The following is a 25196-nucleotide window of genomic DNA, read 5'->3' as shown; positions in this document are numbered from 1 at the left end:
GGATGCCCTTCCACCCGCAAACCATCTCTGGGAAACATACAGAGATCTATTTAAAGCAAATTATGGTGCTATACTTTAACTACAACCAAATTTCCAAAATGTGGTGTTTTATATATTTGTCTTTAGCTGGTAAAAAGTCAATTTCAAACATTAAAAAAAGTTCAGTCAACAAGATGTTGTCAAAAAGAATATGCATATTCCTTGGCAAAAACATTTTTGAAGGAACTGTATATAAAAATACAAAAATACATCTCATTACACCTGTGTGTGTGTGTGTGTGTGAATGTGACATGTTGATCTCCTGAATCTGAAGTTGACAACAAACTGACAACCAACACATTGATTAACATCCTCAGAACAAAGAGTCAAGAGCACAAAAACCTCTGACATGTTAAAGACAGACAGAGATCCTGCTAAAAATCACAAGCCTTTAGCTTTGATTTTGGTGACACCAGTGTACACCGATCTGAATGTCACAAAAAATGTGCAAATGGTGCGAGTTTGCATCATCCAGGGCTCGCACAGGAAGCAGCAGGAGGAGGATGATCTGAGGTTGTTTGATGTTTAATTAGTAAAGCGCTGACAGAGTGTAACATGTAATGCTGAGTTCTCCTTTCCTCTCCTCTCTCTCTAATAAGTGAAGCCACCATGGAGCTTAATGTGAGCCGACATGCATTTCAAAAAATGGAGAGCACTGGAAAGAGATGAGAGGAAGGGGAAGACCGAGAAGATGCCTGAGGAGAGACTGAAAGTGCAGGAGATTTCGCACCCCGTAAGCATCTTAATGAAGGTATTTTCCAGGTCTTACGGGGACACATAATGATAAATAGGATTCACCTCATCTCCTGAAATAAGCAGCATGTTTTGGGATTTGGCTGCTGGAGAATGTGTATCCTCGATGGCTTCTTAACTAGTTTATGTTTGTTTTAATATACTGGTGAATATTTTACCATTGTTTTATATCAGGTTAACATTTGCGGTTGCGTAATCCCATTACTACAATACAAACCCTAATCATTTATGCAACATGTGAAGCAATAGATTAAAACAGACATATTATTTTGCTAATGGCTTTTGAAAGAGCCATTTAATGCTTTGTATTGCTTACTTTTTGTTTCTTGTGTAATAGATCTGACTGTGGATTTGTAAGATCTACAATGTCAAATATGCTTATGATGGTACCCATGAGATATTGAATTGCATTATTGTACACTGAAAAAAGTCCAACTTACAAATTGTTAACTCGGTTATAAAATTAGGTTTGACTTATTTGAGCTCAGTGTTAAGTTTACTCATGAAAACTTCAACTTCATGTTTTGTTTGTTCAATGAAAATAATGAAATCTTTTTGAGGAGACGTACAATTTAGATTTCTTCATTTAAGTGTTTACTTTCTGCACTGCCAAACATTAAAAGTTGAGTTAACTTAAAATTTTCAAGCAGCCGGTTGCAACGTAATATTGAGTTTTTATCTTATTCCATAAAGTATACTTGACTTAAACCAGCCTTTTCAAAGACCTTCAAAAAATAAAAAATAAAATAAACATTTGGCAATTCAATCTCTGAGGTTGAATGAACTCTTCGTTTCTTTGCAGCCAGTTGCTTTAACATTTTAAGTTTACTCAACTTAGAAAAACATATTTGGCACAACTTCAAACACTGAAGTTGTATAACCTCAAAATTCCTTTGCAGCCGGTTGCTTTAAAATTTTAAGAAGTTAACTCAACATTTTATTTTTTACAGTGTATATCCATGTTCAGAGTAAACAAATGTTTCAATCAAATAAAATTTTAAAAGGGATTAGAAAGTACAATACTGTATGATAGTCTCATTAGTAAATGTTAGTTAATTACTAAATTAAAATCAACAGTGAAAAAGCCAGACTTATTACAGGTACTATGGTAAAGATTAAAAATTGCAACTGAATTAGTTATTAACTCATTTAATAAAATATATGACTTGTAATTAGTTATGACTATAATTTTAATGCATTATCAAAAATTAACTAAGAAATTAAGATGACCTAAGAAAGCTTAGTTAAAGTAAATATTTTGTAGTTTTCTTAGTAGGGCTGCATGGTATTGTAAAAATCTGATATTGCGATTTTTTATTTTTCTGCAATAAATATTGAGATGTGAATATTATATATATATATATATATTATTTGTGTGAAGTTTCACAATTTTTATTTATTTATTTATTTGTTTTAAATATCTTTATCTTTTTTTTCTGAGGATTCCAACGGTATACATTGTATCGTGAAGAATCACACTGCAAAAATGCTTTTCTTACTTAATTTTTGTCTAGTTTCCAGTCCAAATATCTCAATTTCTATTTGAAAAAAATATTTTTTACACATGCAAATGATTATCATTCACTCTATTATGGTTAAACTCTGCAGTGACTCTACATTCTGTAGCTCCTGGTCAACTATAATTTAGACTCAAAATTGCAGATCGTGACTATTGTGAATGCACACAAAGTGATATTGATGCTATTGTGCAGCCCTATTTCATAGCAAGTTTAGTTAAATTAACGTTAACTATTAGACCCTTATTGCACACTACTAGCGCACAATAACTGTAAAATGATTTTTCAGTCAATATGTCAGCATGTCAAAAGCCCACTTAACATGTGAAAATGTTAATGTTGTAACTATTAAGCAAACCAATTAAGCCTCCAAGCATTTGCCGCTGTTATGAACTCCATTGCAAATGCAAGTTGAATATTCTTAAAAAGCTTTCTAAGAGTTTAATAATAAATAATTATTCACTCTATTTTAAAGTGCCCGTTATATCAATATTATACATGGTCCTTATCATGATATATCATCATAACACTTATGATTTCCAAGAGAAATCATTTATTTTCTCTTATAGAGAGCCACCTAAAACGCTTCAGTCCAACTCAAGATACTACTTCCACAAAATTTCTGTCACAATCTGAAATATTAACATACTGTTTGGGTTTGGTTGGAGTATTGGAGCGCGGGTGGTGAGGGTGCGTGGACGCCGGCCTCCCTATTCTGTCCCCCTAGACGCGGATATAAGAGGGGTGCGGGTGGTGAGTGTAGTTTCGCGGAGTCAAGAGCCCCCCTCTCTATTCTGCCACCCTAGACGGGGATAAAACTGAGGGCGCAGGTGATGAGGGTAGTGTTGCGGACGCCGCCTTCTCTATTCTGCCGCCATAGACGCGGATATAACTGATGGCGCAGAGGGATGAGGGTTGTTTGGCCGCCTAGGTCACCTCTATGGACGCGCCGGCCCTGAGTATAAATAAATAACATTTAAATGGACTCTTTTTTTCTGAACATTAAACCATGTATATCTATTCAGGTACACCCAATAAACCAATAACTTTTTTAAAATAACATCATACAGTATTATATTTTTAACTAGTTAGGTCCATCTTGCTAGCATACACCAGGCTATTATACAAATTAACATTTAACAGCAACCTATTTATCATGTATTATAAAGATACAATGGAAATACATGCAGTCCCAACTCTGTAAATAACTGAAACAAGATCCAGGAACTTGGTTGAGAACCACTGATATGCACTAATGAGCCAAAGCATCAATGATTAATTCCAAGTTAAATAAAATGTTATTGATCATCTCCAAACAAGAACACACAATAAGGTTTGCAAGGTTAGACATTTCATCCACATTTCATCATTTCTTCTAATCAGTGTGTGTGGATGCAAGATAAGTGGGCAAGTATAAAGATCTGAATGAATGTAATAAGGGCTATATTGTTATGGTAAGACTCCTGGGACAGAGTATCTCTGGCAAGACATGTATACTATAAACTGCAAGGTGTGTGGGTTGCTCCTGGACAGCAGTGGTGAGAATTTACCAATAGTGTTTCAAAGAGGGACAGATCACAAACTGGCAGCAGGGTTTCAGCGCCCGAGGCTCATTGAAGCATGAGGACACCAAAGACTATCCTATCTGGCCCAAGTCAACAGAAAGTCTGTTATGGCACAAGACACACAATAGTGGGATGCTCTGGGCATTGTTCTGCTCTACAACACTGGGTACATTTCTCACATGCTACCAAGCTAAGAACTTCTGCAGACCAGGGAAACACCTACCTGGTGTGCTCTTTTTTTAGCAGGATAATGCACCCCGTCACACCACACAAATTTCTCAGGAATGATTTGAAGATCATGATGTTAATATCCAAGGTGATTATAAAGTTCAATGTGTTCATGAGCCTTTAAAAAGCCTCAGATCTTAACCCAATTGAGATGTGTCAGGCAAGTTTAATCTAACATAACAGGCTTAAAGGATCTGCTGCTAATGTATTTGTGCCAAATACAGGATGCCTTCAAGTACTGTATTTTTTAGTGTCCACACATAAACAGGTTGGCAGCGTACAGACACCAACACCAAACAAGAAAAAACCTAAAAACCAATCCAGATAATGAAAACTTACATTTTAAGTATTTAGGCACAATTATTGACAATAAACTGAATTTTGATAATAATGTAGAGGCTGTTTATAAGAAGGTAAGTCAGCGTCTCTCTCTCCTCCACAAGTTGAGAAGTTTAAATGTTAGTACATAGACTTTAAACATGGCATGTAGATCATTAATAGAGAGTGTTCTCACATAATATTGTTTCATGGTTTGGTAACACATTTAAACAGAAATTATCAATCAGGCGAATAAGATAACTGGTCACAAACAACATTTGCTGCAGATTCTATTTTACTCCTTAATGGAAAAAACAGCAATTAAAATTTTTAAAGACAATACACATCCCCTAAACTCAGCTTTCGAAGTTTTACCATAAGGACACAGGTTTAGAATTCATAAAGTCCAAAGAAATGCTTTTAAAAAGTCATGTATCCCAATTGCATTTGTTGTCTTAAATCAGATCACTGTTTGAAGTAAATGGGGTGGTTGTCAAAAATGATCTACAGTCATTTGTATGGGGCTAATTTGTATTTTTTAAGTTTTTAATGTATGTTGTTGTCCTAATGAGTATTGCTATTGTGTGATTGTTGTATGGTTGTATGTATGCAGTTGTTGTCTTAAATCCAGTGTTGAAGACAGATTTCCTTTTTTGCAAGCAGAACGGACAAAAAGTTTAAACTAAACTAAACTAAAACATGGGGAACATACAGTTACAGCTAGAATTATTATCCCTCCTGTGTGAAGCTAATAATATGCCAAAACAAACTAAATTTGAATTGCATTCATTTGAATTATTGACAGTTGTAATTTAATAGATCTGAATTTTTATGCTTTTAAATTGTTTTGAATTTCTTATTTAAATGAGAATTTCAAAGCTTAAATATTGAACATCTGAAATTTAAGACAACTGAATTTTTCAAGGCTGGATTTTTTACAGACATACTTTTAAACTTCAGATTTGTTGTGTTCTAAATTCCTAGACTGCAGATATCCAGTTTGTAAAAAATACAGTTTCAAGTTTTCAAGATGAAAAAATTCAGGACATCAAATTTAATATTCTAAAATTCAAAACCAGAAATTCAGATTCAGCAGAAAGTACACTGAATTTATTTATTTTTTTACTTGTCCAAACTACTTAATTGAAATGAGCTGAAACAACACAATTGTTGAGACTTCATTGGGACAAATTAATTTTTTATGTTCAACCCACATAAATTTGTTAAAAGTGTTGAGTTAATTTAATTTGTATTGGGACAACATGAATGAATTTTGTGAAACCCTGCATTTTTTAAAGTGTAGGTCAGGGGTCATCAACAGGGAGGAGTAGACGATCACCAAAAATTCAAACTAAGCAGTTTGGCCAATCACAGAGCTGCATGAGTTTACTGGTGTATGCGAGGCTCAGAAGGACACAATTCTTCTGCAAACTGCATATTGGGGGTCAGCTATTTTCACTAATTTGTGTAATAAATATATACAATACATGCTTCTGTGAACCAAATTCATATATTTAATTCAAATACGCCTTATTGGTTAATCAATTTTATTTACGTTTTTGCTGTTTAGAGGGATAAAGAGCTAATTCAGACCTAGGCTGTAACCTCTGATGGGTTATTTCAGCAGACACAGGGCTCTTACTCCTTTACCAAGGACAGGGCTCCTTTACCAAAGTCACATTTAAATACTGTACTTTTCAAGCTTTTTCAAAGTGCATTTTCTAACTGTCCCAGCATTTTTTTCCCATGGAAGAAAAATGTTATAGGAAACACTGAAAAATTCCCTGATTTGTTAGCCTAATTTGGGAAATATTTTGAAAAAAAAAAAAAGAAAATCAAAAAAAGAAAAAAAGAAAAAGGAGAAATAATAATTTTGACTTTAACTGTATATGGTGGGCATTCCTCAGTGAAAACATAATCCCAAAGATACTTTTCATCACTGTCAATTTCATAGATGATCTTTTCAGCTAAAAAAAGTAGTAGATCCTCACCGTGACTCTGGAGGAAAGAGGTAAAGGGACCAGGTGACCCTCTGCCGACACCATTCGGGCTGCTTGTGCTCCAGCCATCTGTACAGACGAGCCCTGCGACTCTGAAAGACGGATGACCACATGAGATTATATGACCAGTAAGTTAGTTTCAGATCAATAGAAGATCTAGAAGTACTTTATGCTGCAATTTCACAACAGTGAATTGACCAGAAAAAAGGTCCAGACATCTGTGACAAATCTACCATGAGAAGCAGAGAAATAGCAGTAATAAATCAAGTGTAGATTTCCTCACCAGGTTTCCTTCCTCGTCTGCGTTGTCGTCTTCACTGTGGTGTTCATCCAAAGAGAGCTGTGTGGTGGCTGCAGATGGAGAAGTCTTGCCGTTGCTGAGGAAGTTGGGTGGCCGTGCGCTGTGTATGCTGCCGGAGCGGTGGGGGTACGGCACCTGCAGGGTGTCTGGATGGAGATCAAATGAGCTGCGCGTCTCCAGGGACTCCATGCGCCTATGTCGAGGCCTCTGGCCCAGCGAGTCCGTCCTGGCGAGGGAGGCATCATCACCCTCAGACATGCCCCCCATGCTCTCTCCTGCATCCCCCTCATCAGAACTGGACTGGCCATCACCAGACAACAAGGAGCGCCTTTCACCAGACTGGTGTTTCTGCCTCTTGAGGCTGGGGGCTCGGCCTAGACTGTTCCAGCTGGAGCGTCTGCTGTTCCAGCTACTGGCGGAGCTCAAGGGGGCATTAGGGGAGCTCCGTGCACTGGACTGCAGAGAGATGGACGGGAAGGGAGAGATGGTGACAAATAGATCTCACTATGTTCAAAAATTTTCAAATATTAGAAGTGAAGTGAAATACCCAGCTAAAGCTTAAATGTGAAAGTGTGCCGTGTTTAAAACTATTGATTCATTTTTAAAAGAGTTGACTCAAAGTGGTTTAAATGGATTATTAGGGTAAATGAATCTTTAGCCGTGTCAGCGTGACGTCAAAATGGAACTCAAGCCCTGTCCATTTGTTGCGAGCACAGACCCAAGAAAATTTAAACCCCACCCACAAACACTGTAGCAAAAAAAAAAAAAAAGACAAACACTGTAGCAGATCCTGATTGAATCATGTTGCAATGACACTGTTCTCTTAAGTATGAGGAAAAGTTTATTTTTGCAAAAATAACTCAGAATTATAGCCCCAGACTTGTGCTGTATTCACTTCATTTTTCTGATAAGTGCTTCAGCAATCTACACACTTATAACGGGGCATTTGTCGGCCGTTTATTAAAGAAAGGATCAGGAAAGACTATTGATGTATGAGACTTTTTCAGAGCTTGACAGGAACTTTACAATTGACATGGATCAGTTTCTTCCTCCATATCACAAGTGTAGGTAAGTGTGATTAAAATAGTTGTCTCATTGTTTTCTCTAGCTTGCAAAATGCGTAATTAATTGTGTTTTGATACTTGTAACCGCTTCACGCTGCTTGTAGTGTATCTGGTTAACTGATTTAAACGCATTTGTGAGGTCGCAATCCTCTGCTGTTTGTAGTTGCTAGGGCCACCATTAACTGTTCCTACATGTTTTCAAGTTTTCATAGTTTCAAAAGAGTTAAACTTTTGCCACTGTGTGGATTAATACTGAATGTGTGTCATGGTTAAGAATAGAGCAAGTTTAACTGCATTGCTTTAATGTACGTCTGCACTGAGTGCACTCGGACTACTTTAACATTGTTGAAAAGCTGTGGTGGGCGTTTTTTTTCTGTCTCTCTCTGAATGCAGTCGACCAATCGCAACAGACTGGGTCATTGGACCAATCAGCACAGATTACCATCGAGCTAAGGAGGTGTTTGGAAACTAATAAATTGGTGAACAAATCATATAGAAGTCATTTGGATATTTAGGTAAAAATAAATGCATATTATAAGACAATGAAAGTGTTTTTTGACCTTGCATGCATATCAGCCTGTTGTTGGAGACCCCCAAAACCAAAATATGACCTTGTTTAATGCATAATAGGGGCTCTTTATTACTACTACCACAAAAACCAACAATGTGACTCTGATAAGTCTGACAAAATTCAGAGTAACAACATTGATCTGCATAATACAGTTGCCTTGCGTTTTTTTTCCCCCTGAGCAATTGAGTGAATAAAAACGTTTGGGATTAGAAATGCATTTTTTATAAAAACCATAGAAAAGTATAATTTATATTTAAATTTATATTATGCTTACATATTTTTAAATAAAACATTTATTATTATTATTATTATTATTATTATTATTATTATTAAATACGATATTAATTTATATTAGAAATCATATACATTCATCTGAAAGCATTTTTTTTTTAAAATGCTACAAAAAGTCTGACTACTTTTTCTTTATTGCGTGCAGATAGTTGCATGCATGATTTATCTAATTTTATTGTTAGGAATTAATATCATTATATAATATTGCATAATATTATGAATGGGTCTTATATATATGGGTCTTATATATATCCCAGAGCGTAATGTCAGAAATACAAAACAAAAACAGCTAAAAGCTGTAAGTTTCTAACAAAAATTGGTACAAACTGGAGATTTGTCTTGGCCATTAGGCTCCATGGAGACACTGCTGCCTCTGCGGGACTCTTGGCTCAGTGCTGAATCTCCTCCTCCTGATATCTTGGGGATGGGCATTGGTGTGGCAGCTGTGTGGGTGATCAGAGGCGGTGTCAGGCTGCTCTTCAGATCCACATGGCCATTGATGGGCACAACTGTGTGAACAAGTAGTGGGAAAGTAGAGTATGTTCAACATTACCACTGATGCTACAAAACATGACAGACAGCTGAAAAATGCATTAGGAACTATTTCAAGCATGAATTTTTCATACAGGATTTAATCTTCAAGAAGAAACAGGAAGCATGAAATAAAAAAATAAAGAAAAATACAATTTATGAACCCACTATTGGAAAGGTAAAAGGTTATCTGAGATAACACAGGAGTATAATGTAAAAAGAAAAGTTTAAATGAAATTAATTGAATAAATCATATAATATTCCATAATAATAAACAGGGGGGGGGGGGGGGGGGTTGGATGGGGGTCTCTCTTTCTTTTTTCCTGTTCAGTTCTTGTTTCCAGGTCCCCCCGCCTTAATTGGATGTGCTGCGAGAGTGCGGTGTGGTTGGTGCTCAGAGAATGCAGCATCTTTTGAAAAGTAGACCGACGGAGTCAGATCACGGGGGTAGAGACAGAGAGCATTTTAAGGAATGCTTTGTTGTTTTTCAATAACCTGTTGTAGTGTTTGCTAGTTGTGAAATTTAAGGTGCTCTCAATTTTTCTTCTCTCTCCTCCCTGTTGTGACTGTAAAACCCATATTTTGTATTATAAAGCTGTAAGGGGCCGAGCGCCATTTATTTTGTTGGTTTGGTTAAGAAGTAAGGGAAGTATTTATAATTTTTTTCTGCATTTCTCCTGATTCTATTAGGTAAGTTATCTTTGGGGTGGAGTTAGTTAATTTTTTGTCTATTATTTCGGCCTTGAGGGCGTCACATTGGCGCAGTGGGTGGCACGGTCGCCTCACAGCAAGAAGGTCACTGGTTTGAGCCTCAGCTGGGTGAGTTGGCATTTCTATTTGGAGTTTGCATGTTCTCCCTGTGTTTGTGTGGGTTTCCTCCGGGAGTTCTGGTTTCTTCCACCAGTCCAAAGACATGGGTAAGCTAAAAATTGTCTGTAGTGTATGTGTGTAAATGAGTTTGTATGGATGTTTCCCAGGGATGGGTTGCAGCTGGAAGGGCATCCGCGGTGTAAAACATACAACAACGCTGTGGTAACGCTAGATTAATAAAGGGACTAACCTGAAAAGAAAATGAATGAATGAATGAATGAATTTTGGCCTTGCTTAGCCCTGAATCTATTTTTGTTTGCACTTTTATTCTTTGTTTTCTTTCAATACAAACTGTTTCCCCTTTTCTCACAATAAAAAGCACCTTATAGTCATTAAATCATAATCTGCTAACTGTTTATTTTCTTTGACTTATGTTCAACGTCAGTCCTAGACATTTTGGGGTTGTAATATCTTCAAAGTATATTCTAGCTCTAAATCTTCTTGCCATTTTGCAGTTTCGGGATTCAGCAATAAGCATGGCCTAATAAAACAAAGAAAAGATATTTCATTGAGTTAATATAAAGTTAATAAAATATACATAGCTCTAAGATTATAATAAAAATTCTAGGAAAAAATAATTATAAATATGAATAAAATAAATATTTTTTAAACTATTAAAACAAAAAATGAGGGAATTACTAAAATATTCATTTATTTATTTTCTTTTCACCCTAGTCCCTTTATTAATCTGGGATGACAGATCACAGTGGATGCCCTTCCAGCTGCAACCCATCACTGGGAAATATCCATACACACTCATTCACACTCATACACTACGGACAATTTAGTCTGCCCAGTTCACCTATTTCACATGTCTTTGGACTTGTGGGGAAACCCACGCGAACACGGGGAGAACATGCAAACTGCAAACAGAAACACCAACTGACTCTTTCTGTGAGGCGAATGTGCTACCCACTGCGCCACCATGCTGCCTACTAAAATATGTATTAATAATTATTTGTAAATTATAAATAACGTCACAAATAAATAATAAATACATATACATATTATATACATATAATTACTCACAAATTGATTGATTTACAGGGCCAACAGAAAGAATAAAAAAAAGTTTGACCCCTGAATATGCAACATGCTTTTATGTAAATTATATTCTGAGGGTCTAACCGGATGATGCAGACATATCTTTCTTGTGTCCCGAAACATCCTCCAAGCTCCGTGCATAAATATCGGCTTCAGAGTCCGACTTTGAGGCATCACCCTTTATCAAACACAGAAGGGGAAAAAAATAACATTAGTCATCAAGTCTTAGTATTTCTGGCATTTAGGGAAAATATTGCAAGGTGAACAACAAGCAGGAGGTGAAGGTGTGATCTCCCCACCCCAGCAGCCCTCAAAAAAAATCCCAGAGGGTGACTGGTATCTGAGGGAGAGACATCCTGATCAGGGGAAAGCACAAAGAAACAAAAAACAAATTGCCAGCATGCATTAGACAGCACCAGAATGCACTACCACTCTGAAACCAGCAGTATTGCATGCTAAAGATTAGTCAAATGTATCTTTCGGTGTATTTTTATAAGCAGATGATCTCATGGTCAGACCATCTGCTATATTAGCGTAAGACATATCCACATGCGGGTGAATATGTGTGGGTTTTTTTCTCAGCTCGCTGGAGCACCAGTAAAGCCGGCACGTCCAATGATCAGGCAGGAGAAATAAACACTGCTATTTTTATCAGAGGGCTCATCACATTGTTTGGCCTGTATCCTCCTCGTCTTCAAGTCTTGTGCTGGTTTTAAATTGACATCATGCCTAGAGTTTCAGTGTGGTCTCGTACAGATCTTTAACCCTGGATGGTTTGTCAAAACAGAGATCACTGTTTAAGGTTGTGGATCAGACTCTCAGTTCAACTATCAAGGTCCTGACATACTTCCAGCAAAGTTCTTTTTAGTTTTTGGTTTAGGGGTATAAGCTTGAAATACCTAAGCTGTCAGCAAATAACCTGCAGCAGAGAGACGCATTTAGATTAATATATAAATATGTGGTAAACTTTTTTCTCTTTGTAACTACGTTAGATACACACTCAATTACATTTACAGAGGTGAGACACCAACAATTAAGAAAGAATCAGATGTGAATATGTTTCCAATTTGGCCCTCCATCTATGTCTTGTCACTTTTGTTTTAACATAGAATGGTTGGTCCCACTTTATATTAAGTGGCCTAAACTACTATGTACTTCCTTCAAAAAATAAATACAATGTACTTACTGTGTTTATGATGTACTGTATTTGAGAACACTTGTGGTGCTTTTGAGTTGGGATAGAGGTTGGGTTATGGACAGATTTGGTGGTATGGGTAGGTTTAAGGGTGGGTTAAGGTGTAAAGGATGGTCAACATTGTATTTACAAATGTAATTACAAAAGTTAATTACAGATGTAATTACATACAGGTATTTAATCAAGCATAAGTACACAGTAAATACATGTATTTACACAATAAGCACATTGTAACAAACTATTAACTCCTGTGTAAGTACTTATTAGTTAAGGCCACTTAATATAAAGTGGGACCGAATGGTTTAATGCAACTGACTTTAAAATAAACAAAATAGTGCTTACTGTTTTATTAGAATTACACTTTCACTGCACTACTTAAAAGAAAGGCTGTGAAATATTGGAAAAATCTGACATTGCAGTATTTTGTTTTGCAATGTGATATGAATATAATTTCACATGATTTGAATAGCTCTATTTGGAAAAAAAAAATCATTCCTGTAGACTGACTGGGATGATCAAGTCTTTTTCAATGCAATGCATCTGCAAAAAAAAATAAACAATTAATAAATAAATAGTCCAAAAGTGAAGAATAGACGTTAGTTATTACTTGATTGTTCAAGCTACCTCACAGAAATGCTCTGTTTGTTGTGCTGAGTTGTTGAATGTAATAAAAGGTGAATTTAAAAAAAATCTGAAACATCCTGGATCTGTTTCTTCGCTCTTCTTCATTCTTTTTTAATGTATTATAGAAGTATTGGATTGGATTTTAGTATCGGTAAATACTCAAAATCAAATGACTTGGACTTGAGGGCAAAAAACCTAATCAGGACATCCCTAGTAACAGTATTCAAGTACAGAGATTGAACAATCAATAAAATGTAAAATAACATAGTGATCATCGTATATTAATCTTTTAAAGTTATATTTAATCATATCTTTTAATCTTTATTAAATAATCTAATCCAGCGATGTGACTATTGCAGATACACACATTGTGATATCGATGTTCAAATGATAAATTGGTCAGCCCTACTATAAAGCAGATTTTTTGGTGTTTATTTAATATTTATAAAGGCAGAATGCCAGAGCATGAACTAGCATGGCTATCTTTATTAGTAATTAATTATCTGGAAAGCCCACATTGGCCCTTTCAAACTCCAAATAAAATTAGGTTTTGGCCTGATTTACTTTGAAATGACATTACACTATGTTTATTCTTTGATTTAGCTTGAAGTATATCAAGGACTTTAAGGTTTCTATTTTTAAACAATGATTATACATTTAATAGCATGACTGAGAATCTCAAATTTTAAGTAATGGATGTAAAATTGCCAATAGCAAATACTAAATATTGTGTGCGTTCACCATACTATACTATGTGTCAAAGAGAAAGATGAGACAAAGGGGAGACCATTCTGACAAACCATGCACCTACAAACAATGTATCCCATTGGCTTCGCTTATTAACATCAAGCTGAATCAAAACTTTGTCCATTTCAGTTTCTGAAAGAAAATCAATACATTAGTAATGAGCGTGTAAATGGGTAATGAAGAAAAAAAGCAAATTTGAGTTGAAACCAGTGGGATCACTGCAACACAAAACACGGCACAATTGAACAGCAATTAATCCACACCATGACTACAACGGAAAACAGGGAATAGGACTTGTCAATAGGGAATAACACAATATCTAAGGCAACAATAAACAAAACTTAGTTAGCTATGACACTGGAGTTGAGATACTGTATGTAAGTCAGAACTCCATGCCCCTTTATACCAAAAGTGAAACAAAACACAGCTGTGATAGGTTGAACTAGCAGAGAAGCACTACTATGCATCTTCAGAAACCACCACCACCATCTTCTGAGTACAGTTAGCTGTTAGCTTAACATTAGCGCCCACGGTTACTCACTGCAAGATCAGAACTGAGCACTGTGGACATTGTGTCTGGATTGGGCTTGACTATCCTCACTCCAACATGGCCTTTCTAAGCAAAGAAATGTGGGTGAAAAGTAGTATACTGTTTTTGGTAAAACAAAATGCCCCACATTTTGACATGATACTTGTAAAAGCTTAAATCGAAGAGATCTGTAAACAAATCATTGAGTCTGAAGAATGATCTCATCTTGAAAGATATGTGAATAAATCAGAAGACTCACTGAAAAAAAAAGATATTTGACTCCAGTACTTTATTCACAATCTCATTCATACCAGTTTTTGACTCAACTGGTTCACTGAAATGGCTGGATGCAGGTGAATAAATTGTTCACAAATCAAGCAGATCTGCTAAGTGAATCAAATGATTCACTAAAGAGATCTGATGCAAATAGTTTTTTTTGCAAATGATGGTGAATTCCAATGAATTTACAAAAATGCATAATTGTTAAACAAAATCTAATCTTCATCGGGTGTAAATGGATCAATGTATAATTGAGAAAGTTCAAATATATAAAATGTGCCTCAAATTTGCTCAAATGTAATATAGTTACAGCCACTCCTACAGTGCTGCCAACTCTTTTCAACTGAAAGTAACTAAGCTCTATCGCTAAATGTTGCTAGAGAAGCATGCATAAATTTGCACATACTTACAGTCTAACCGAACTTCTAACTTATAGTTTTTGTTTAGAAGCTAAGTTCAATGGTTTACATTTAGCTGATGATTCATTATAAAGCGTGTTTGGCATGCTGTCCCGGAAAATAAGACCCTGAGCTCATAAGATCCTCGAGCTTGGCGCTCCCTCCCATTTGAAGGGTGAGAGGGGAGCTTGAGCTCATGTAGATCTCTAGATGGTAACATTCTTGCTGTAAAGCCACAGTGAAAACCACTGGGCTACCCTATCAAGGAAAAGGGAGAAGGAGTAGTTATTAGTTTTTTTATTATTATTATTATTATTATTGGTAGTATTACATGGATATTTATAGTGAGGTTAGAATCATACAATTGGTGGATCATTCGTTGGCTAATGCGGGACCAGCCGTGGTCAATAATAAGCATGTGATCCTTTCACAATTAGTTTATAAATAAACTTCACAAATAGTTTCTTTCCACAATGACACCTCTTGTACATTGTTTTATTGTTTTTTAGGATAAATCTGTCATTTCTGCTAAAAAAAAAAATGCTAGTTGAATTTTTAAATCAGTTTTTGCCAGGGGTGTAAATACTTTTGAGCTTGACCGCATGTCATGACATCCATTTTTATCACATGAATTATGTGCTAAAGAAGTGATATTTAAATTTTTGTTATATGCATACCTAATTATTTTGTTTCATGAACTATGCAGTATAGAATCTCTGATATAACTTGTACAATTTCAGAAACCGTAATGAACTTTTTTTGTCTTTGCTAGATTTGATGCTAGGTGCTTTAAGACGCTAAATCTAGCATCAAAGTCACTAAGTTGGCAACACTGAACTGTCATGAGATTGTGTTGTACTTCTCTTAAAAACATCAAGAGTGAATTAAAAAAAAAAATCCTAAGGTGTTTGCAAGAACTGTTTTGGTCAGGTACAAAGTGTGAAAGAAAGTCTACCGGGGCTGTACTTTCAAATTAAGATATTAAGCTTGCTATGCGACTGCTGCTTAATCACAGGTCTTAATTTGAGAATTCTACTGGGCTTGACTAACCTTGCTGATAGAGAGATTTCAGGCATGTTGTAGCATGAGATGTGCTAATAGCCCCTGAGTAATGACTAGCAAAGTGTTCTACAAAAGTTTTATTGTCAAGGTGAAGTATTGAAATGTGTAAAAGGCCATCGGTGCTCTTCCACTGCATGTGTGTCACCTAGCACAGCTGCATGAATGAAAACAAATACAGGATGTGATGTCCAAAATCACAAAACAGACGAGTCTCCTCAACAGGGTCAAGTGCTTCCACTCAGCTCTGGCTCACTGAATGGACTTCCTTCATCGCTGAGCTACTGAACTCAGCGGAGGGTTTTCTAACAAAAATTTGAAAGTCTTGTTAAATGAAGAAAACGAGGATAGCATGCAATTCTATGAGATCAAAATAATTAGTAAAGAGGTATTAAGAGAAGCTTCTGCATGTTAAATGTTTTGAGTTCTATTCAAAAGGATTTTCCCAGTCGCCTTATTTGCTTTTGCACAGCAGTCGGCCTGGCTTTGTCTGATTTTGCTGAGGCTTTCCATAAGCCCAAACATATCCTTTCAGCCAGATGAAATAAAGCATGAGGCTCTACAAGGTTTGTTCTCTGCCGCCAGGCACTGAGCAAGTGAACCTGAAGAAAGACTTTGAGTCGGGTCTGCTTCTACAAGAAACAATCACAAGTGACAGTGTCCACAAACGCTGAGATCCTCCTGGTTAGTCTCATGCGGCGTACTACATACCCCTGAGTCTATAGGCAGCTGAATACAGCTCAGCTGGCCATGCAAATCGTCCCGCTTGGTAATTTCCTAAAGGTTGGGCATGTGTTAGGGTTTTACCACAAAGAATGAAAAGGTAAGATAGAAAGAAGGGAAAAAGCACAAAAGAAGAGTTAGAAATTGGACAAAAGACACATAATGAGAAATTGACTCCCATATTCCACTATATACAGCAATTAAACACTTGCATTTTGGGTGGAGTTTAGGGTGTTTGCATTTCATGTACAGTACAGTACAGTACAGTACATGCTGAAATTAATTACCTTTTGTTTTACTTTTCTATAAGATGATGCATAACACATTTTTTTTTTTTTTTTTGAGTAATTCAGTATATTAATCCAAGCGAAATGAATGTAGTTAACGGAAAATCCTAATGCACATAACATTAATGTTGTTCTTTTTAATTCTACATTTTCTTTAAGATCATAAACTAGTGCTCTGGGTCAGATTACTTTTTAATGGTCCATAATACAATTTTTATGTTCCAAAACTCTTGGAAAATTATGCTCAACAAGGCCATAAACACATTTAGTCAATTTTATTGTTTCTTGTTACAAGAACTGTAACAAATCAGTTGGGCACCCTTCCTTGGCATTCATTTCCTATAATGAGAGTGCTGGGCATGTCACACTGCAGTTTGTCAGAGTCTGACATTTTAGTTAAAATGTGCCTTTCTTTGTGCCAGCTTTTGTAGCCTCTTTTTTTGAAAAAGATATGAGAATTGCACACAAGATTATTTATTTTTGCATATGATTTACTATTATTATTATTGTTATTATTATTATTATTATTAATGTATTATTATTATTATTATTATTATTATAAAATTACTATTAGTAGTATTATCATTATTAATATTATAATTATAATAATAATAATTATTATTATTAAATTAGTATTAGTAGCATCATCGTTATTAATATTATAATAATTATTATTATTATTAGTAGTAGTAGTAGTAGTAGTAGTAGTAGTAGTAGTAGTAGTAGTATATTATTATTATACTTATTATTATTATTTTTACTATTATTACTATTGCTACTACTACTACTACTACAATCATTATATAAAACTTTAAAGTTTTTATATAATTTTTAACCAAACAAATGCAGCTTTGGTGGGAATAATAAAACCAGAATAATAAAAAATCCAGATTTATTCTTCAAACTTAATGGACAGATCACTGAACAAGCTGATATATAGTTTACAGCAGTGCCAGTGCAACTACAGTATGTGAAGCTATTTGCTCCAGTGGACGGGACATTACGCTGCTGAAGGGACATTCATTCTGGCCCCTTGATCTCTCTCTGCTTCACACGCGTCATTCAGTCACCAGTTTCCCCAGCAACCCTGATGCACTGAAAAGTTCGGCCATCTAAAAATAAACACCATGTTTATAGAAAACTAAGGTTAAAATATTAAGCCAACTACAGTGTTTGTTGATTGTAGTGGAAAGTGAAACGATACCTAATAGATGATCAGATCAGTTTGGATAATACTATAAAATCTAATGCACTTAGTAAAGGTAAGACAAGGCAGACAAGGGTCAGCTGAGGGTAGGCTATCCTCTCGTATTTAAGTATGAAGTTTATTTTGAAAGCAGCATAATTTCCTCTGAGCTGCCATGATGCAGTATGAAAGCTATTTCTGTCTGGCAGACAGGCACATAAGCGGCACGCTCATCTTTTAGAGAGAAGGGGAAAGGGCAAAAAAAACTGATCTCCGTCCAGATAATACCTTCTTTCAAGTCAACTAAAATGGTCTGTGAGTTCATCCACACTAAGAACTTTCATTTTCCATCTTATTATGCTAATTATAATGAATGACAAACCAATTTTCAATTACGTGTTTTGTTGCTCAAATGAGGTGTTGCAGGGAAAGAAGCACTTGATTTTTTGATTCATCTGTTTGTTATTCCAACAATGATTTTGCTCAATTGAACAATAAATCAACATCTAGAGATACCATTTTCATTAAATGTTTTTTTTTATTTGCTTAATTAACTTTGTGAGCCAAAAATGACTAAAAACAATGTCACATTTGTTTTAAAATCCAGTACAAATAACATTTCAGTAAAATGTACAAAAATACAATGTCATCTTACCTCATTTCATATAAATCAGTCATCTAATCTTGATATTTTTACTAATACATTTTTAAAATGTATTTAATTTTGCATGGTAGGTACCTGCGTGCTTCATTTTGTTCCTTTCCAAAGAGACGGTAATAAAACAACCCCTCCACCCAAAATGATACATAGGTTCCACATTTATATCTCTGATTTATCTTAGTCTGGCCATTTTTTTGGTCTGTGTCTGTCTGTCTTTCTGTCAGAGAAGAATGGTTGCTATGCATTGGGAGATAAGTGGTCTCATAAGATCATGGAAAAAATAAGGTGATAAAGAAAAAAAGAATGAAGGAAGGAGTTCTGCATGAGAAGAGTGAGGAGTAGACGCTTTTACAAACAGAACAAGAAACGCTTCTAGTTAGATAAATAATAGTTGGCAGTGTCCTAAACAGGCATGACAAGACAAAGCAACAAGCATTTCAAGTGTCTGTCCTAACCAGCTGTGACAATAACACAACATTTTGTCAGTTGCTGCTGTATTTCTCTGGTGCGGTGGCCCAATTTAGTTCACGTATCGGCCATCTTGGAAATACTCCCAGGCAGCTATTTTCCCAACAACTGCTACTGTAACTATCTAAATATAAAAATTTAAGTAAATATTCTTTTATCATGATGCCTTCTTTTGGCTGCAATAAAAAAGTAGTAGCTCCGTCCCAGATGACCAATTATATACAATGCACTTAAACATCAGGTGTGTCCTAAATCGCATTCATACAGTATGCACTATTCTAGGCCATTTTATAAAATAAATAGTGTTAGTAGTGCATTCACACTGAAAATCTAAAAAGAATAAGTGTTCTTAAAATACCAGGATGATAAACTTATTCAACCATTAAAATGAATATGCTCGCATATTGGAAGTGGTGGAGATTTGCACACTGACGTTGAAATACTTTATTTATTTTGGATTGTAAAAGCCAAATTCTCCTACGAGAATAATTATAGTGCCTCCTGGTGGTAAATGTGGTTATACTCGTGGCAGGTATTATTTGGCTGTCTGGTCATTTATTACTTCACTAATTTGGCAACCATCAAATGACATTTGGGAAACGGTTTGAATTTCAGCTTAGTAAAAAAAAAAACATCAGTGTTCCAATTGGGACGACACTACATTCATATACTATGCTGTGGAGTATGTAAGTGCAAAAGTACACAGTGTGTCATTTGGGACGCAGCTTTATGTACTACATTATGTACTCTAATGAATTCACGTTCATTATTTAAGGTTAAATTAACGTATTATTTGGATATTTAAAGTGTACTTCTTAAGGCATAATATCAGGGGTGTTATATTAAGCCAATATTGACCATTACTGTTACATTTAAAAATAAATACCAAACATATAATAATATACGCACACATATTACTGTACAAATGTCTTCTTTCTCACCAGCCACGGAAGAAGCATCAAGCGCAAGTGATGTACATGTTAAATCAATGCAAAGACAAGAATAGACATCCTGCGGAGTAATACATATGAATAACGCGATTCACGCAAATGAAGTATTGCGCATTTTGCCTGAATTGTTCGAGTTCCACTAAAGTGGACCTCAGAATAGATCTAGTGGATTCAGACATGGCTACAAATGTATCGACGCTGTTTATCAGCTTTCCTATAGCACATAAAGTACAGGTATTCTCTCAATAAAATCCATGTTAGCCATCTAGCACCAAAGCTAGAGTCACTGGGGAGACAAAAGCCCTGCCCATCATGCAAATCTGCGTATATTGCTCAGTAAATTTGATGCGTGAATAAAGCCGTTTTGATGCACAAATGAAGCGAGTGAACTAAAAATGTCTATTTCAGCGCCAATAACGCGATTTATCCACGCCTACCGCATCTGGTGTGAACACAGCTTAAGGCCATCAAAGCTATTATTTTAACTTCAGAAGAGTTTAAAAAAGAGCGACAAAGTGGCTCAGTGGTTAGCACTGTCGCCTCACAGAAAGAAGGTTGCTGGTTCGAGTCCCAGCTGAGCCAGTTGGCATTTCTGTGTGGAGATAGCATATTCTTCCTATGTTGGTTTGGATGTGAGAGTGTATGGGTATTTCCCAGTAATAGGTTGCAGCTCGTAGAGCATCTGCTGCGTAAAACACATATTCTGGATAAGTTGTTTGTTCCTTCCACCGTGGCGACCCCGGCAACTTTTTTTTAAAAAATTTAGAAAAACCTGAAAAGAACTAAAGCTTTAGCCAGTAATCTACTGTAGCTATGTTATTATTCTAAATGTGTACATACAGTATTTTAATTAAGATAAAATATCTCTTAGTGTAAACACACACTCAAAAATGTCAAAGGAAAGACTTTCTTCTTTGCCCGTATATAAGTACAGGTTTTATGTACATTTTATTCTATTAACGCTATTAAACTAGCTAAATTCAAAATAAACTAGCATTCTACTTTAACTACTTCTGCTATGAGTAATATATTATAGCCTAAATCAGCAATATAAGGTGTTGAGCCATGCAGCTTTACACAGAAAGAAACTTAGACCTAAAATTGCTCCTCACATATATCAAACATCAAAAAAAGGATGAGAGGAGATTGATATGGAAGTTTAACTTGTCAAGTCCTTCAAGTTCAATCCTTGAACTTTAAAAGAAGAGGATTTGGTCAAGTGAAGCATAATGAAAAGTCATGAAAGTACAAGGTACGTGCTCTTAGTTTCACGCTTTTCAGCTGTGGAGTGGAGTGTGAGAATGCGCGCAAACAGATTGGCTGTGATTTTGAGTGTCGAGCGGCATTTTCGCTTTCAGCCTGGACAGAAAAATTGCTTTTCACTTGAATCTTGTCAAGTCGTGTCTGTTTAGGACAAAGTGTTAGACGGAGAGGTACAAGAGTGAGCTCGAGAAGAAAGATAAGGTGCTAGACTCTAAAGGACAAAGAGGAGATGACAGACTGCGAAATGTGGAGGGAAAAAAGGGTGAAAATGCAGAGGATATGTTGGAGACTGGCTTTACCTCTGTTTGGAATCCCTCCACTAAGATAGCAACTAAGAGGTTAAACAAGACATAATTCCCAAAGGTCATGAGGGCGATGAAGTACAGAGCAGCCACAGGAGAGGTGGAGGCCATCCCGTTGTACAGCACTTTATTCCAGTCCTCCTGAGTCAGGATCTGATATGCAGTGACATAGTAGACAAACATCAGAAACAAATATTCAACTACCATTTGCACTTGCACAAAATTTTGGGGTACTTTTTTATGCTTTTGAAATAATTCCTTCATGTCAGTCATGTCAGCATTTAATTGATCAAATGTAAATTTAAAATACAACTCTCTGGAATTTTCAATCAATCAATCAATCAATCAATCAATCAATCAATCAATCAATCAATCTTAATTTGATTTTAAAACTACAGTTTATTTTTGTGCTGGCAAAATTGATTAAAAATGTTTTAGTTTTTTTTGTACTGGAATCCTTTGCTCTCAAGCAGATATGGTAAATTGTACACTGTGGCATGCTTCAATAACATATCTTGCTACAAAAGTGTGATAATAAAATTTTAATTGAAATAAAAAACATAAAAAACAACTCTAAATGTCATCCCTTTAGTTAATCTATCATCTAACATTAATAAACATTGATAAACACTGTAATAAATGCACTGTTTATTGTCAGTTTAAGAAATGTAATGTTTAATGTTTATGCACATCAATTAAATATGTTTAAATTAGATTTTATTATAAAACATTAAATAAATTACAATAAAGATACTGTTTGATTTCAATAATAGATTGGTACATGTAGAAATTTCAAGAATTTCTTTTTTTATGTTATTTTACATTCTTCAGCAAACAAAACAATAAACATTTTGGCTTAATGCCTTCCTTGTTTAGAAAAAAAAAAAGTTAAAATCTCAAAATGTATTTATTTAATTGTGTAGATCAATATTTCCTGAAATAAGCCATCTAAAAGATCAGATTTAAGCAACTTAATTGAAGAATTAAGCAATGTTAATTTTAATTTAATTTAATTTAATTTAATTTAATTTAATTTAATTTAATTTAATTTAATTTAATTTAATTTAATTTAATTTAATTTAATTTAATTTAATTTATTTTATTTTATTTTAATTTATAAAATGTGCATTGCATGACCATTTGTAAATATCTGGGCTATAAAAAATCTGGGCAAATATTTAATTATAATTAATCAATTAAAGTTTGTTTAAATAGAATTTAAGTGTGTGTATTGTGTATATTTAGTATGTCTACTATATAAACACACACATGTATACACATTTATTTGTTTATTTATGTTTAGATATAAAATATTTGTGTATATGATCCAAATTTTAAATATTCATGTACACAATTGTTTTATATAGTTTTGTTTCCATGTATGTCTTTGTATCACATATAAATAATAAATATATATAATACATACATATGGTCAAAACAAACTTTGATTTCGGATACAATTAATCGCAACAACAAAAATAGATGTAGGGCACATTTACGTTATATTTGGTGCTGTATGTTTATGATTTCATCACTTGGATGCTTAATCAAAATTGGTGCTTGTGTATGCTGCAGGAATCTTGCCTGAAAAACTGTAACAATGGCCCACAATAAAGAATCAAAGTTCTTTCGGTCGGGAAGTGTGTCTCCATCTCTCTCAGAGCCGAATTTACACCCAAACAAGTGCATGCCTAGAATGCTGAAAAACAAAATGATGAAATACAATTAAATCTGAACGAACTGAATGCACAGCACATTCAAACATCAGAAAATCAATTCTCATCTTGCCTGAAAATGAATATGAAAAGCATCAGAAGCATGCAGAAGGTGGCAACATTGTCCATGGTCTTCATGAGGACCACCAACTGCCTCTGCAAGGCGGGCATAAATCGGACCAACTTCAACACCCGCATCAGCCTGAAGGTCCTCAGCACCGATAAACCTCCTCCCTGCTGGCCAACAATCTCCCAAACACTGTCAACATACATAAACACACATATCTGATATATATATATATATATATATATATATATATATATATATATATATATATATATATATATATATATATATATATATATATATATATATATATATATATGTATATATATATATATATATATATATATATATACAGTATATATATATATATATATATATATATATATATATATATATATATATATATATATATATATATGTATATATATATATATGTATATATATATATATGTATATATATATATATATATATATATATATACAGTACATATATATATATATATATATATATATATATATGTATATATATATGTATATATATATATATATATATATATATATATATATATATATAGCAAAAAAGTGCATTATTTCAGTAAAAATATTATTTAAATATATACTATATATAATTAAATAAAGCATTTAATGAAAACAAAACTGATATTCAATGAACAACCATCACAACAATGAATTGGGTTACCATGGAAACCAACATATGACCGCTCCTCCCCTCCAAGCAAAACCACAGAATATCCATGAAACATGTTGATCATTAATAACTGCGAGAGCCCATCACAACAGTACCACGCTAAATCTTTCGCTTGTTCAGACATCTCAGTATATGCTAATTTATGTCAGTAGTGAATAGATGGGCGTGAAATTGCAGCACTCATCATGACAGCTGACAGTCATCAGACTGAACAGGCAACAGATGTCCCATCATTCAGTAATAGCTGCATTCAGTCTGCCTGTCACTGCTGTGAAATAACACACTGAAATGAAGATGAACATCAACAAATAGTGGCACAGGCAGCGTTATTAACAAGAGCACACGTACCTGATTACAACAATAATGCCGTCAAAGATGTTGTACGGGTTCTTGATGTACCCAAAAGGCCCATAGACTAGCAGTTTCAGGAGCATCTCCAGCACAAACAAACTGGTGAAGACGATGTTGCTTATTTCCAGAGCATTTGTCAACTCATCAGGCTGGAAAAGAATAAACAAAGAACCAAGACTATCACAGAGTTGCTATTGTGTGCCACATCAGTACTTTTGAGAAAGTCACAGCAAGCTGTATAAATGAATAAAAAAAAAAAATGTCAAAGATTGGGTAATTTAAAAAGTGCTCTAAAAAAGGCACTAATTAAAAAAAAAAAAAAAAAAAAAAAAGATATGAACATAATGCAGGAACACAAATTTTCATTAAAACAGCACATAACCAAAAATACATAAATAAATAAATTACAAAAATTGGTAGAAACTCAAATATGTGCTTCTATGAACCATGCATTGATTTTTAATCGACCTACAGATTGACATTTATAATAAAATAAAATAAAACAAAATTAAATTAAAATAAATGTAATTAAATTTAATAAAATTTGTTTAAATTAAATTAAATTTATTTAAATTGCCAAAAATAAAATAA

The 25196-nt window shown here is 34.6% G+C and overlaps 1 protein-coding gene across 3 annotated transcripts in view; it reads right to left on the bottom strand.

Annotated features, from left to right (window-relative positions):
* Positions 1-25196, bottom strand: part of cacna1g (calcium voltage-gated channel subunit alpha1 G) — a 362705-nt gene that overhangs the window by 115842 nt on the left and 221667 nt on the right. For 2 of the 3 annotated variants that reach the window (XR_015504196.1, XM_087276432.1), the window contains exons 11-19: positions 24603-24754; positions 23552-23737; positions 23348-23462; positions 21761-21916; positions 14200-14274; positions 11177-11270; positions 8975-9156; positions 6704-7177; positions 6412-6512 (exon numbers count right to left, since the gene is read on the bottom strand). Coding sequence is in view for 1 of the 3 variants with exons in the window: in XM_087276432.1 (XP_087132558.1) it covers positions 6412-6512; positions 6704-7177; positions 8975-9156; positions 11177-11270; positions 14200-14274; positions 21761-21916; positions 23348-23462; positions 23552-23737; positions 24603-24754 (1535 nt within the window). In the remaining 2 variants the exon portion in view is untranslated. The remainder of the gene's footprint in view (positions 1-6411; positions 6513-6703; positions 7178-8974; positions 9157-11176; positions 11271-14199; positions 14275-21760; positions 21917-23347; positions 23463-23551; positions 23738-24602; positions 24755-25196) is intronic. The other variant, XR_015504197.1, reaches the window with a different exon arrangement.

Source organism: Danio rerio, chromosome 12 (genome assembly GCF_052040795.2).
Source record: "Danio rerio strain M-AB ecotype USA chromosome 12, GRCz13ab, whole genome shotgun sequence".
Lineage (NCBI taxonomy): Eukaryota > Metazoa > Chordata > Actinopteri > Cypriniformes > Danionidae > Danio > Danio rerio.
The sequence above is the reverse complement of the archived record's forward strand: the minus strand, read 5'-3'. Positions and strand labels throughout refer to the sequence as shown.